Source organism: Stegostoma tigrinum, chromosome 10, assembly GCF_030684315.1.
Source record: "Stegostoma tigrinum isolate sSteTig4 chromosome 10, sSteTig4.hap1, whole genome shotgun sequence".
Lineage (NCBI taxonomy): Eukaryota > Metazoa > Chordata > Chondrichthyes > Orectolobiformes > Stegostomatidae > Stegostoma > Stegostoma tigrinum.
The window spans coordinates 55574751-55588175 of NC_081363.1; the positions used below are offsets into that span (position 1 = coordinate 55574751).

General features: G+C 46.8%; 1 protein-coding gene across 1 annotated transcript in view; it reads right to left on the reverse strand.

The window, feature by feature from the left end:
* LOC125455925 (trafficking protein particle complex subunit 6B) overlaps nucleotides 1-5655 on the reverse strand; it is a 39356-nt gene extending 33701 nt beyond the window's left edge. Inside the window, exon 1 of the mRNA XM_048538494.2 lies at nucleotides 4998-5655. Within this exon, the coding sequence (XP_048394451.1) occupies nucleotides 4998-5093 (96 nt within the window). The 5' untranslated portion in view covers nucleotides 5094-5655. The remainder of the gene's footprint in view (nucleotides 1-4997) is intronic.
* Between the last annotated feature and the right edge of the window lie 7770 nt (nucleotides 5656-13425).

Here is a 13425-nt window from a genome sequence, read left to right on the forward strand (position 1 = left end):
CCTCCACTTTGTACTTTAAGAAATTTTCAGTTAGTTATTTTGGTTTAGTACCAAGTCATGCAATATCAATGGATGGATCTTAGTTTCAAGCCAAGAACATGACCAGGCTTCCTGCAAATGTGCTCACAGGCAACTTTAGCTTTTTTCCCCCAATATGTGAGCAGTAACAAATTTAAGACTATTGTTTCACATTGTTTGTTTTTTTTTGTTCTTCCTGCATTGCATGCAACATACTTCCTTCCAAACTGCTCTGGCACAGGTTACGTGGACATGGACTAGTTGCACTATTCCTTCTCTAATAGGAAGTGCCAACAGTCCAGTATAGGCTACCTCAATAAAAACTGTTAGATCCTGTAGTTTGGTGCTGTGTCAACAGCATATCAAATAAACACCATTGTTCCATAATCTAGAAGATGCATTGTCGTCCTGCTTCCCCACTCCTTTCAACAATAGTTGTAATGAATAATTAAAAATCCAAGCAAATTCTCACACATATTCCAGTTATAAAAATAAATTCTTGGTATAATAGTGAATACATTCTAAGTAGGGCCAAGAAAAAAAATGCAATGCAAAACTATATCAAACTGTTTGTCTCTTTCTCCCTTTTCAAGATGGGATATCACTGGGAAAATTCACCACTTGCTCCCCAACCTAGTTATCCTTTGGATAGCGTTGAGTTACATTCTTTAACTGACAAAGTTCAATCTTGTTATTAGATGGCGATTTCCAGACTTCTTTTTTTATTCACTTGTCCAGCATCAACAAGGCACAAGTCAAGAATAGGACAGAACGTTTTCCACTCACTCAGGAGGCACGAAGCTCTAACAACACTCAAGAAGCTTGACATCGTCCAGGACAAAGCAGACATAAGCATCTGCTCCCTCCACCAATAACGCTCAGTAGCAGCAGTATGTACTAATTACAAAATGCAGAAATTCACCAAAAATCCTCCAACTGAACCTTTCTAACCCACAACCATTTCCAGCTAGAAAGACCAAGACAGCAGGAATTCAAGAACACCAACAATTACAAGTTCCTCTGCAAATCACTCACCTTCCTGACTTGGGAATAAATGACCGCACCGTTTTTGTTACTGTATCAAAATCCTGAAATTCCCTCCCAAAGGGCATTGTGACTATACCTACAGCATGAGGACTGCTGCAGTTCAAGATGACAGCTCACCACCCCGTTCTCAACGGCAATCAGGGACTAGCAACAAAGGTTGACAAGCCAGCATCGCCCACATCCCAGAAAAGAATACATAAAAGAAAAATTACTCAGGAGGTGCAAGTATTTCCATTTGGGCTAGCATTTGTTGCCCTTGAAAACATGGTGATGGTGAACCACTTCTTTGAATTGCTGCAGTCCATGTGCTGTAAGTAGACCAATAATCGCTATAACTATGGACCCACAAGTTATTTGACAGGAGTACAAAATAAAGTATGATACCAAGCCACAGAAGGAGATTGAGGTCAGATGACCAAAAGAATGAGAATGTTTGAATCAAACATTGCTTGACCATACATAAGAACGTAAGAACTAGGAACAGGAGGAGGCCATCTGGCCCCTCGAGCCTGCCCCGCCATTTAATAAGATCATAGCTGATCTTTTTGAAACTCAGCTCCACTTATCCACCCACTCACCATAACCCTTAATTCCTTCACTCTTCAGAAATTTATCTAGCCTTGTCTTAAAACAGTGAGGTAGCTTCAACTGCTTCACTGGGCAAGGAATTCCACAGATTCACAACCCTTTGGGTGAAGACGTTCCTCCTGACCTCAGTCCTACATCTGCTTCCCTTTATTTTGAGGCAATGCCCTCTAGTCCTAGTTTCAACCGCTAGCGGAAACAACCTCCCTGCCTCCACCTTATCTATTCCCATCATAATCTTCTATGTTTTTAAAAGACTTCCCATCATTCTTCTGAATTGCAATGAGTATAATCCTAGCCTACTCAGTCTCTCCTCATAATCCAACCCTCTCAACTCTGGAATCAACTGAGTGAATCTCCTCCGATGCTAGTACATCTCTTCTCAAGTAAGGAGACCAAAACTGCACACAGTACTCCAGGTGTGGCCTCAACAGGACCCGATACAGCTGCAGCATAGCCTCCCTCTTTTTTAAATTCCATCCCTCTAACAATGGCAGACAAAATTCCATTTGCCTTTTTAATTACGGCTTCACCTGCAATCCTACTTTTAGCAATTCATGCACAAGGACACCCGAGTCTCTCTGCACAGCAGCGTGCTGCAATTTTTCACCATTTAAAACATAGTCCATTTTGCTGTTATTCCTACCAAAATGGATGACCTCCCACTTACCAACATTGTCCTCCATCTGCCTGACCTTTGCCCACTCACTTAGACCATCTATATCCCTCTGCAGACTTTGTGTCTTCTGCACACTTTGCTCCACCACTCATCTTAGTGTCATCTGCAAATTTTGACATACCACACATAGATGATTTGGAGTTGGGGACTATGTAAATTGTAAACAATTGTAGTCTCAACACTGATCCCTGAGGCACACCACTAGCCACTGACCGCCAACCAGAAAAACACCCATTTACCCCTACTCTTTACATTCTACTGGTCAACAAATCCTCTATCCATGCCAATACATTACATGTAATACTGTGCAACTTTATTTACGTAGCAGCCTTTGGTGTGGCACTTTGTGAAATGCCTTCTGGAAATCCAGATATACCACTTCCACAGGTTCCCCACTGTCCACCATGCATGTAACGTCCTCAAAGAATTCCACCAAATTAGTTAAAGATGACCTACCCTTTACGAACCCATGCTGGGTAATCCCAATGGTAGAATTTATATCCAGATGTCTTGCTATTTCTCCCTTAATTGTAGCTTCAAGCATTTTCCCGACTACCGAAGTTAAGCTAACTGGCCTACAGTTACCTGCTTTTTGTCTACTTCCTTTTTAAAACAGTGGCATCACATTGTCTGTTTTCCAATCTGCGGGAACTACCCCAGAGTCCGGCGAATTTTGGCAAATACGCTGGGATGCATTTCATCAGGGCCTGGAGAGTTGTCTACCTTTAGCCTCATTAGCTTGCCAAGCACTGCCTCCTTAGTGATGATGATAGTTTCTCGGTCTTCACCCGCTTTAACCTTCTTGCCATTAGTTTTCACCATGTTATTTGTGTCTTCCACAGTGAAGACTGACACAAAATAACTATTTAATGTATCAGCTATTTCCTCATTCCCAGTTATTAGATTAGGTTAGATTCCCTGCAGCGTGAAAACAGGCCCCTCAGCCCAACAAGTCCACACTGCCCCTTGGAGCATCCCACCCAAACCTGAACACTAAGGGCAATTTAACATAGCCTTTCCACCTAGCCTGCACATCTCTGGACTGTGGGAGGAAACCGGAGCACCCGGAGGAAACCCACGCAAACACAGGGAGAATGTGCAAACTCTGCACAGACAGTTACCCGAGGCTGGAATCGAAATTAAATTGGCCTTCTCATCCTCAAAAGGACCAATGTTTACCTTTGCCACTCTTATGATTTACATATTTATAGAACCTTTTGCTGCCTGTTCTTTACATTCTGAGCTAGTTTACTCTCATAATCTATCTTACTTTACAAGTTTTATTTGGCTTTCTGTTGGCCTTTGAAGTGTACCAGTTTCCCACTACTCTTTGCTTTTTCATATGTGTTTTGTTTTCAGTCTGATACTTTCCTTTATTTCCTTAGAAATCCATGGCTGGCTCTCTCTTTTCCAACTGTTCTTCCTCATCACTGGAATATACTTCTGCTGACCACTGTGAAAAATGACCTTGGCCAAACAGTATCTGTGTGTTAAGGGTCATTATCCACATCCATTTCAAGGCCATCGACAATTGTTAAATTAGCGTGAAGCTGGATGAACACAGCAGGCCAAGCAGCATCTTAGAACATAGAACAATACAGCACAGAACAGGCCCTTCGGCCCTCAAATGTTGTGTCAACCTGTGAACTAATCTAAGTCCCTCCCGCTACACTATCCCATCTTTATCCATATGCTTATCCAAGGACTGTTTAAATGCCCCTAATGTGGCTGAGTTCACTACAGTGGCAGGCAGGGCATTCCACACCCTTACCACTCTCTGCATTAAGAACCTGCCTCTGACATCTGTCTTAAATCTATCACCCCTCAATTTGTAGTTATGCCCCTTTGTACAAGCTGAAGGCATCATCCTTGGAAAAAGACTCTCACTGTCCACCCTATCTAATCCTCTGATCATCTTGTACGTCTCTATTAAATCCCCTCTTAGCCTCCTTCTCGCCAATGAGAACTGACCCAAGTCCCTCAGCCTTTCTTCATAGGGCCTGCGCTCCAGACCAGGCAACATCCTGGTAAATATCTGCACCTTTTCCAATGCTTCCACATACTTCTTGTAAAAGGGTGACCAGAACTGTACGCAATCTTCCAAATGAGGCCACACTAGCATTTTGTACGTCATCGCTCTCTGAAGAAGGGTCTAGGCCCGAAACATCAGCTTTTGTGCTCCTGAGATGCTACTTGGCCTGCTGTGTTCATCCAGCTTCACACTTTGTTATCTCGGATTCTCCAGCATCTGCAGTTCCCATTATCTCTGACAACTGTTAAATTGACCACTTCAACAACATACAAGATGTTACAGCACATGTACAAACAATGGGTGATGGGCATGCATGTCTCATTCCTAACATGCAATCCAAACAACAAAAAAAAGGCATGAAATGTAAACGTAAAGGTGAGCCATTAATTTGACTGCAGCGAAAAATGGAGTATTGACAGCCATTTAAACGGTATCGCACTTCATATGACATCTAATTTGAATGGTACGTAACTTGGAAAGAACTGAAGAAATGTCAAGCATATTTTTTCCAAAAAAGTGGCAAAAATCTCCTTGATTCTAGTATAGAGGAGCCTAAATTCTAATTTCAACTTTCAGCAGCGCCGTTCCCTTCATTCTTCGCTCGCCCTGCCCAACTCTCAGTCACTCCCTGCTCACCATCTCGCCTTGCTCAGCCGATTTATAAACATAGGAAACGATCTCCGTGTGAAGGAGCTGGAAGAGAGCCTCGTCCGCCATCTCCTGCCTGTTCATGTTACAGTCAGTGTCTCCGGGCCGCTCGGCTCTGACTCACGGCCGTTGAGCGCTGGCTCGAGCCCGGCCGGGCCCGGTTCCCATTCCAACTGCACGGGGCGAGGGGACGGGGTAATGCGTCACTTCCTCATGCCCGGCTTTTCTGCAATGCCCGGAACGAACACAACTGTCGTTCAATGGGTTTCACGTCCAGTGACAATGCTTTCCGTGCAATTAAAGTCAAAATGAAATTCTAATAATCAAACCGAAACGTCAACAGGCGGCACGGTGGCTCAGTTGCTAGCACTGCAGCCTCACAGCACCAGGGACCCGGGTTCAATTTCCAACCTCGGGTGCTTCACACTTGGTTATCTTGGATTCTCCAGCATCTGCAGTTCCCATTATGTCTGTGTGGAGTTTGCATTCGCCCCGTGTCTGCGTGGGTTTAAGATAATAAAGTGTGAATCTGGATGAACACAGTCACTCTCCCCTTATCTTTGCGTGGGTTTACTCCGGTTTCCTCCCACAGTCCTAAGACGAGCAAGGCCAGGTGGATCGGCCATGCTAAAGTGTTCGGGGTGTGTGGGTTATAGGGGGGATGGATCTTGGTGGGATGCTCCAAGGGGGCGGTGTGGACTTGTTGGGCCGAAGGGCCTGTTTCCACACTGTAAGGGAATCTAATCGACTCTTCCTCTGTCTGTACAGATGCAGAGTATTTCAAGCGTTTGCTGTTTTCATTCCAGATTTTCCACAGCATTTTGCTTGTTTATGTTTTAAAATATTTCCAAACTGTATCTTTTTTTTACTAAGTTACGCAGCCCAATAAATAAAACGAGTTCCCCGTTACGCATCATAAATATAGTTGCAAATTGGTGAATGTTTTTACTTTCGAAATTTAAGAATGCCTGGAAAAGACACCGTAACACTGAAATGGATCACTTGGTGGCGACATTCGACACATAACACGAAAACTCAACCTGCACCTAATCTTAAACTAACCGCTGAAAATGTGTCTTGCCCGTGCAGCTTCTCTCAGCCCTTTATCAAAAAGTAAGTGAAAAAAGCGAGGCGATTCAGTCTATTGTGACCCTGCTGGTCACAAAAGCATTATGTAACCAAACCGCAATTTCCAGTTTCAACGATTCAGATTCCTACATTCAGGCTCGGTACAGACCCCGCTGTCAAGATGTAAAATTCGCTGATACCATCTATTAATCCTTCTACGAATTTATTATTTTAAATTTATCACCAAGGAAATGGCTCCTTCCTATTAATTCTATCTAGCCATCCTATTTGTTTTATACAGCCTACAATCTCTCCTGTTCTAACATTGTTAAAGTGAAGGTCACTTAGCTAACTTAGCTGGATGGTTTGTAATACAAAATAACACCAACCGTATGAGATAATAAAATGTGAGGCTGGATGAACACAGCAGGCTCAGGAGCACAAAAGCTGACGTTTCAGGCCTAGACCCTTCATCAGAGAGGGGGGTGGGGTGAGGGTTCTGGAATAAATAGGGAGAGAGGGGGAGGCAGATCGAAGATGGAGAGAAAAGAAGATAGGTGGAGAGGTAGGGAGGGGATAGGTCAGTCCACGGAAGACGGACAGGTCAAGGAGGTGGGATGAGGTTAGTAGGTAGGAGATGGAGGTGCGGCTTGGGGTGGGAGGAAGGGATGGGTGAGAGGAAGAACAGGTTAGGGAGGCAGAGACAGGTTGGACTGGTTTTGGGATGCAGTGGGTGGAGGGGAAGAGCTGGGCTGGTTGTGTGGTGCAGTGGGGGGAGGGGACGAACTGGGCTGGTTTTGGGATGTGGTGGGGGAAGGGGAGATTTTGAAGCTGGTGAAGTCCACATTGATACCATTGGGCTGCAGGGTTCCCAAGTGGAATATGAGTTGCTGTTCCTGCAACCTTCGGGTGGCATCATTGTGGCACTGCATCCCAAAACCAGTCCAACCTGTCTCTGCCTCCCTAACCTGTTCTTCCTCTCACCCATCCCTTCCTCCCACCCCAAGCCGCACCTCCATCTCCTACCTACTAACCTCATCCCACCTCCTTGACCTGTCCGTCTTCCCTGGACTGACCTATCCCCTCCCTCTCCTCCCCACCTATACTCTCCTCTCCACCTATCTTCTTTTCTCTCCATCTTCGGTCTGCCTCCCCCTCTCTCCCTATTTATTCCAGAACCCTCACCCTATCCCCCTCTCTGATGAAGGGTCCTAGGCCTGAAACGTCAGCTTTTGTGCTCCTGAGATGCTGCTGGGCCTGCTGTGTTCATCCAGCCTCACATTTTATTATCTTGGATTCTCCAGCATCTGCAGTTCCCATTATCACCAACCGTATGAGTCTTGGTTTCTTCCCCTGGCTGAAGTTACTGTGAAAGTCCCTCCTTGACCATTGCCTCGTCTGAGGTTAAATCACCACCAGGCGTGTCTCTCTCTCTCTATTAAGAGTGCAATATCAGGTTGACCTTTTTTAAAATCTTTGTTAAATATTCAGAGATACAATCATAGGAAATATTCCAGGCAAACTGTAGATGGTGGTTTTGATGTTGATCTAATCTAGTAAGTACAATTAACATAAAACTCCAGTGTTAAGCCAAGTCTCCTCATCCCCAATAGTTGGGGTGTCCAACAGAATTCAGCCCACCAGGTTGCTGGATGGGGGCATTATCCAACCTGGAGACTTAGGGGTCAAAATACAAGAATGGAAGGAGCCTTGCACTTCTCCAATCAACTGAGCTTATCAGCGCCAAATGTCGAAAAGAAGCAGTCTGTTACTGGGGGAGCATTGACCACTGTAAGGTGAGTTGTTTATTTTTTGGTTTAGCAAATGTACATTCTCTTATAGGGTGCTTGTAGAACAGTGGTAATGTCCCTATCTTTAAGCTAGATGGCCTGGGTTTAAATCCCATCCACTTACAGAGGTGTGTCATAACATATTCCCCTGGCTAATGTTCTAAAAAGCGCTATTTTGGCACAATGGTAATTCTAACCCTAAACCTTTCTCTTGGCCAGAAGGTCCAGGTTAAAGTCCAACATGCCCTAGACGTGTATCATAACATGTCCGACCAGATTGATTAAAATAACTACATTCACCTACAACAACACCTGCAAGTTCTCCTCCAAGCCAATCAGCATACTGACATATATATCAACATTTCTTCATTGTCACGGGGTCCAAACCTTGGAATTCCCTCCCAAAGGGCATTGTGGGTCAACCTACAGCACATGGACTGTGGTGCTTCAAGAAGGCAGCTCAGCACCACCTTCTCAAGGGAAAGTAAGGCTGGACTGTAAATGCTGTCCCAGCCAGTGAGGCCTATGTCCCAAAAGTGAATTTTAAAGAAGTAAGATAATAAAATGTGAGGCTGGATGAACACAGCAGGCCCAGCAGCATCTCAGGAGCACAAAAGCTGACGTTTCGGGCCTAGACCCTTCATCAGAGCAGAAGTAACCTACTTTTCCAATTCCCAGTTTTGTACTAAGCTCATGTAAGATCAGTTTGGAGTGTAAGGCAACAAAGGCAAACACTAGGTCAGTGTTAGTTAATCAAGTAGCTTGATCGCAGTCTCTGCTCCCTTTCCAAGTGATAGAGACTGAGTGTAGCAACAAGGAACCGCAGCAAAACTGGAATCAATAAGAATTGGGGAAAACTCTACGCTTGTTGGTGTCATAGCTCGCGCAAGAAAGCTGGTTGTTGTTGTGCAGGTCAGGCATCTCACCTCCAGGACAGGTCTGCAGCAGTTCCTCAAAGTAGCGTCAGAGGTCTAACCGTTCTCAGTTGCTTCATCAGTGACCTTCCCTCAAACATAAGGTCTGAAGTGGAGATGTTCACCGATGATCACACAATGTTCAGCACCATTCGCTGCTGAAGCAGTCCATGTTCAAATGCAACAAGATTTGACCAATATCCGGGTTTGGGCTCATAAGTGACAAATGACATTTGTGCCATACAAATGCCAAACAATGACCATCTCCAATAAAAGACAATCTAACCACTGCTCCTTGACACTCAATAGTGTTACTATTGACCAGAAACTCCCCAAATAAATACCGTTGGCTCGAAGAGCAGGTCAGAGGGCTAGGAATACTGTGGCGAGTAACTCACCTCTCACTCCCCAAAATCTATCCACAAGGCTCAATTCAGGAATGTGAAGGAATACTCCCGATTTGCCAAGAGGACTGTTGTTCCAATAACACTCAAGCTGCTTGACATCATTCAGGACAAAGCAGCCTGCTTAATTGGCACCATATCAAAAAACATCCACTCCCTCCTCTGCCTACAGTCAGTGGCAGCTGCATGTACAATCTACAGGATGCACTGTGGAAATGCACAAAGATCCTTAAACAACACATTTGCTTGCTTCTTTAACCGGGAGCCTAACCCTCCCTCCACTGACCCCTTCTCCCGCCTCCAACACAAGTTCTCATCCTGGGACACTACCCCCAGGCCTCCGACCCTCCCTCGACTGCTTCATCTCCAACTGCCGTCGAGACATTAACCGCGTCAACCTCTCCACCCCTCTCACCCACTCCAACCACTCCCCTGCAGAACAGGCAGCCCTTCGCTCCAATCCTAACCTCACCATCAAAACCCGCAGACAAGGGAGGCGCAGTTGTAGTATGGCGCACTGACCATTACATTGCTGAGGCCAGACACCAACTTTCTGACAACCTCCTCTTACTGCCCCTTGATCATGACCCCACCCCCGAGCAGAAAACCATCATCTCCCAAACCATCCATGACCTCATCAACTCAGGTGACCTCCAACCTCATTGTTCCCCAACCCCACATGGCCCGCTTCTATCTCCTTCCCAAAATCCACAAACCCACCTGCCCTGGTCGACCCATTATTTCCACCTGTTCCTGCCCCACCAAACTCATCTCCACCTATCTGGACTCCATTTTCTCCCCTTGGTCCAGGAACTCCCTACCAACGTCCGTGATACCACCCACACCCTCCGCCTCTTCCAGAACTTCCAATTCCCTGGTCCCCAACCCCTCATTTTCACCATGGATGTCCAGTCCCTATACGCCTACATTCCCCATGCAGATGGCCTAAAGACCCTCCGCTTCTTCCTGTCCCGCAGACCCGACCAGTCCCCCTCCACCAACACCCTCATCCGCCTAGCTGAACTCGTCCTCACCCTCAACAATTTCTCTTTCGATTCCTCCCACTTCCTACAGACTAAGGGGGTGGCCATGGGTACCCGCATGGGCCCAAGCTATGCCTTGCTCTTTGTAGGTTATGTAGAACAGTCCCCTCTTTCGCACCTGCACTCTCCCAAAACCCCACCTCTTCCTCCATTACATTGATGACTGCATCAGCGCTGCCTCTTGCTCCCCAGAGGAGCTCGAACAGTTCATCCATTTCACCAACAGCTTCCACCCCAACCTCAAGTTCACCTGGACCATCTCCAACACATCCCTTACCTTCCTGGACCTTTCTGTCTCCATCTCAGGCAACCACCTACAGACTGATGTCCATTTCAAGCCCACTGACTCCCACACACCTTCCTGCAAAAATTCCATCCGCTATTCCCAATTCCTTCGCCTCCGCCGCATCTGCTCCCAGGATGAGGCATTTTCACTCCCGCTCATCCCAGATGTCCTCGTTCTTCAAGGGCCGCAACATCCCACCCCGCAGTGGTCGAGAACGCCCTTGACCGTGTCTCCCGCATTTCCCACACCTCATCCCTCACAACCTGCCCTCGCAATAACCGCCCGAAGAGAATCCCCATAGTACTCACATACCACCCCACCAACCTCCGGATACAATGCATCATCCTCCGACACGACCACCATCTACAATCCGACCCCACCAAGAAAGACATTTTTCCCTCCCCACCCTTGTCTGCCTTCTGGAGAGACCACTCTCTCCGTGAGTCCTTTGTCCACTCCACACACCCCTCCAACCCCACCACACCCGGCACTTTCCCCTGCAACCTCAGGAAGTGCTACACCTGCCCCCACACCTCTTCCCTCACCTCCATCCCAGGCCCCAATATGACTTTCCACATCAAGCAGATGTTCACCTGCACATCCGCCTATGTGGTATACTGCATCCACTGTACACGGTGTGGCTTCCTCTACATTGGGGAAACCAAGCGAAGGCTTGGGGGCCGCTTTGCAGAACACCTACACTCAGTTCACAGTAAACAACCGCACCTCCCAGTCCCAAACCATTTCAACTCCCCCTCCCATTCCTTAGATGACATGTCACCAGCTTCAAAATCTCCCCTCCCTCCACTGCATCCCAAAACCAGCCCAGCTCGTCCCCGCCTCCCTAAGCTGTTCTTCCTCTCACCTATCCCCTCCTCCCACCTCAAGCCGCACCTCCATTTCCTACGACTAAACTCATCCCGCCCCCTTGACCTGTCCGTCCTCCCTGGACTGACCTATCCCCTCCCTACCTCCCCACCCATACTCTCCTCTGCACCTATCTTCTCCTCTATCTATCTTCAGTCTGCCTCCCCCCCTCTCCCTATTTATTTCAGAATCCTCTCCCCATCCCCCTTTTCTGATGAAGGGTCCAGGCCCAAAATATCAGCTTTTGCACTTCTAAGATGCTGCTTGGCCTGCTCTGTTCATCCAGCCCCACACTTTGTTATCTTGGATTCTCCAGCATCTGCAGTTCCCATTATCTCTCATTCCAAATTCTTAACCTGTTCCATTTAACAGCAGCAGATAGATGGGATTACCACCACCCGAAAGTTTTCCTCCAGGCCTGTCACCATCTTGACTTCGAAGTATATTTTTATCCTGTCTATGTTGCTGGGTCTGAACCCTGGAACTTCCTCCTTAACGGTATTGTAAGTCTTACTACAGCAAAAAGTCTGCAACAGTTCAAGAAGGCAGCTCACCACCACCTTCTCAAGCAACTAGAGATGGGCAATAAATGCTGGTCCAACCATTGATGACCATGCCCATGAGTGAATAAAAAAAAAGCTATATATCAAGTCAGGATAGTGTGTGGTTTAGAGGGAACTTGCCGATGGTAGTGTTCCCATGTATTTGTGGCCTTTCTCCCTTGTGATAATGGTTGTGTGTTTTGGAAGTGTTGTCAGAGGAGTCATGGTGAATTTCTGCAGTCCATCTTATAGATGGTACACAATGCTGTTACTATGCATTAGAGGTAGAGGGAGGGCGGAGATGGAGCCTGTAGAGGTGAGCTTAGGTTGGGAGTTAGGGAGGGGATACGTCAGTTCGGGGAGGACAGACAGGTCAAGGGGGCAGGATGAGGTTAGTAGGTAGGAAATGGAGATGTGGCTTGAGGTAGGAGAAGGGATAGGTGAGAGGAAGAACAGATTAGGGAGGCAGGGACGAGCTGGGCTGGTTTTGGGATGCAGTGGGGGGAGGGGAGATTTTGAAGTTTGTGAAATCCACATTGATAGCATTGGGCTGCAGGGTCCCCAAGTGGAATATGAGTCGCTGTTCCTGCAACCTACGGATAGCATCGTTGTGGCACTGCAGGAGGCCCAGGATGGACATGTCGTCTAAGGAATGCGAGGTGCAGTTGTTTATTGCAAACATGGCTAGCCAAGTTCAGTTTCTGGTCAATACTAACCTCCAGATTGTCGACAGTGGTAGTAAAGCCATTGAATACGAAGAGGCAGAGATAATGGGAACTGCAGATGCTGGACAATCCAAGATAACAAAGTGCGGGGCTGGATGAACACAGCAGGCCAAGCAGCATCTGAGGAGCACAAAAGCTGTCGTTTCGGGCCTGGACCCTTCAGCGGAAAAGGGGCTGTGCTGCTTGGTAACTTTTGGAGGGGTTTTTGTGATCTACCTTGTTAAAAATATATCAAATTCCTCTGACATTGATTTTCTTTGTTATAAATTCGCGCTTAACTTGGCTCCTTACGTGAAAAGAAATCCCTGAGAGGTGAGTGGAAGGGTCACCGGGCCCGTAACGTTAATTCTGAAGAGATGGTAGGAACTGCCGATGCTGGAGAATCTGAGATAACACGGTGTGAAGCTGGATGAGCATAGCAGGCCAAGCGGCATCTCAGGAGCAGGAAAGTTTGACGTTTGAAAGGTCAAACGTTAATTCTGAATTTTGTTTTCATCACACATGCTGCCAGACCTGTTGAGCTTTTTCAGCAATAGGGATAATGGGAGCAACATCTGTTTTTGTTCCGAAGACGTGAGCCCTGACTCTCAAGCAGCAGTCTGCCAAGGTTCACTCAGGCACTCTTCAATAGGAGACCACTGATTGGCCACTGCGCTGGCCGGCGGTTTTTTTGATTGGACCTTGTTCCAGTGACCGCTCATCGCTGATTGGCGCATCAGTCTGACCATCACTAACGTTAGGCGGGCCGATTGGGGAAGGGGTGGGGCCTGGCCTGTT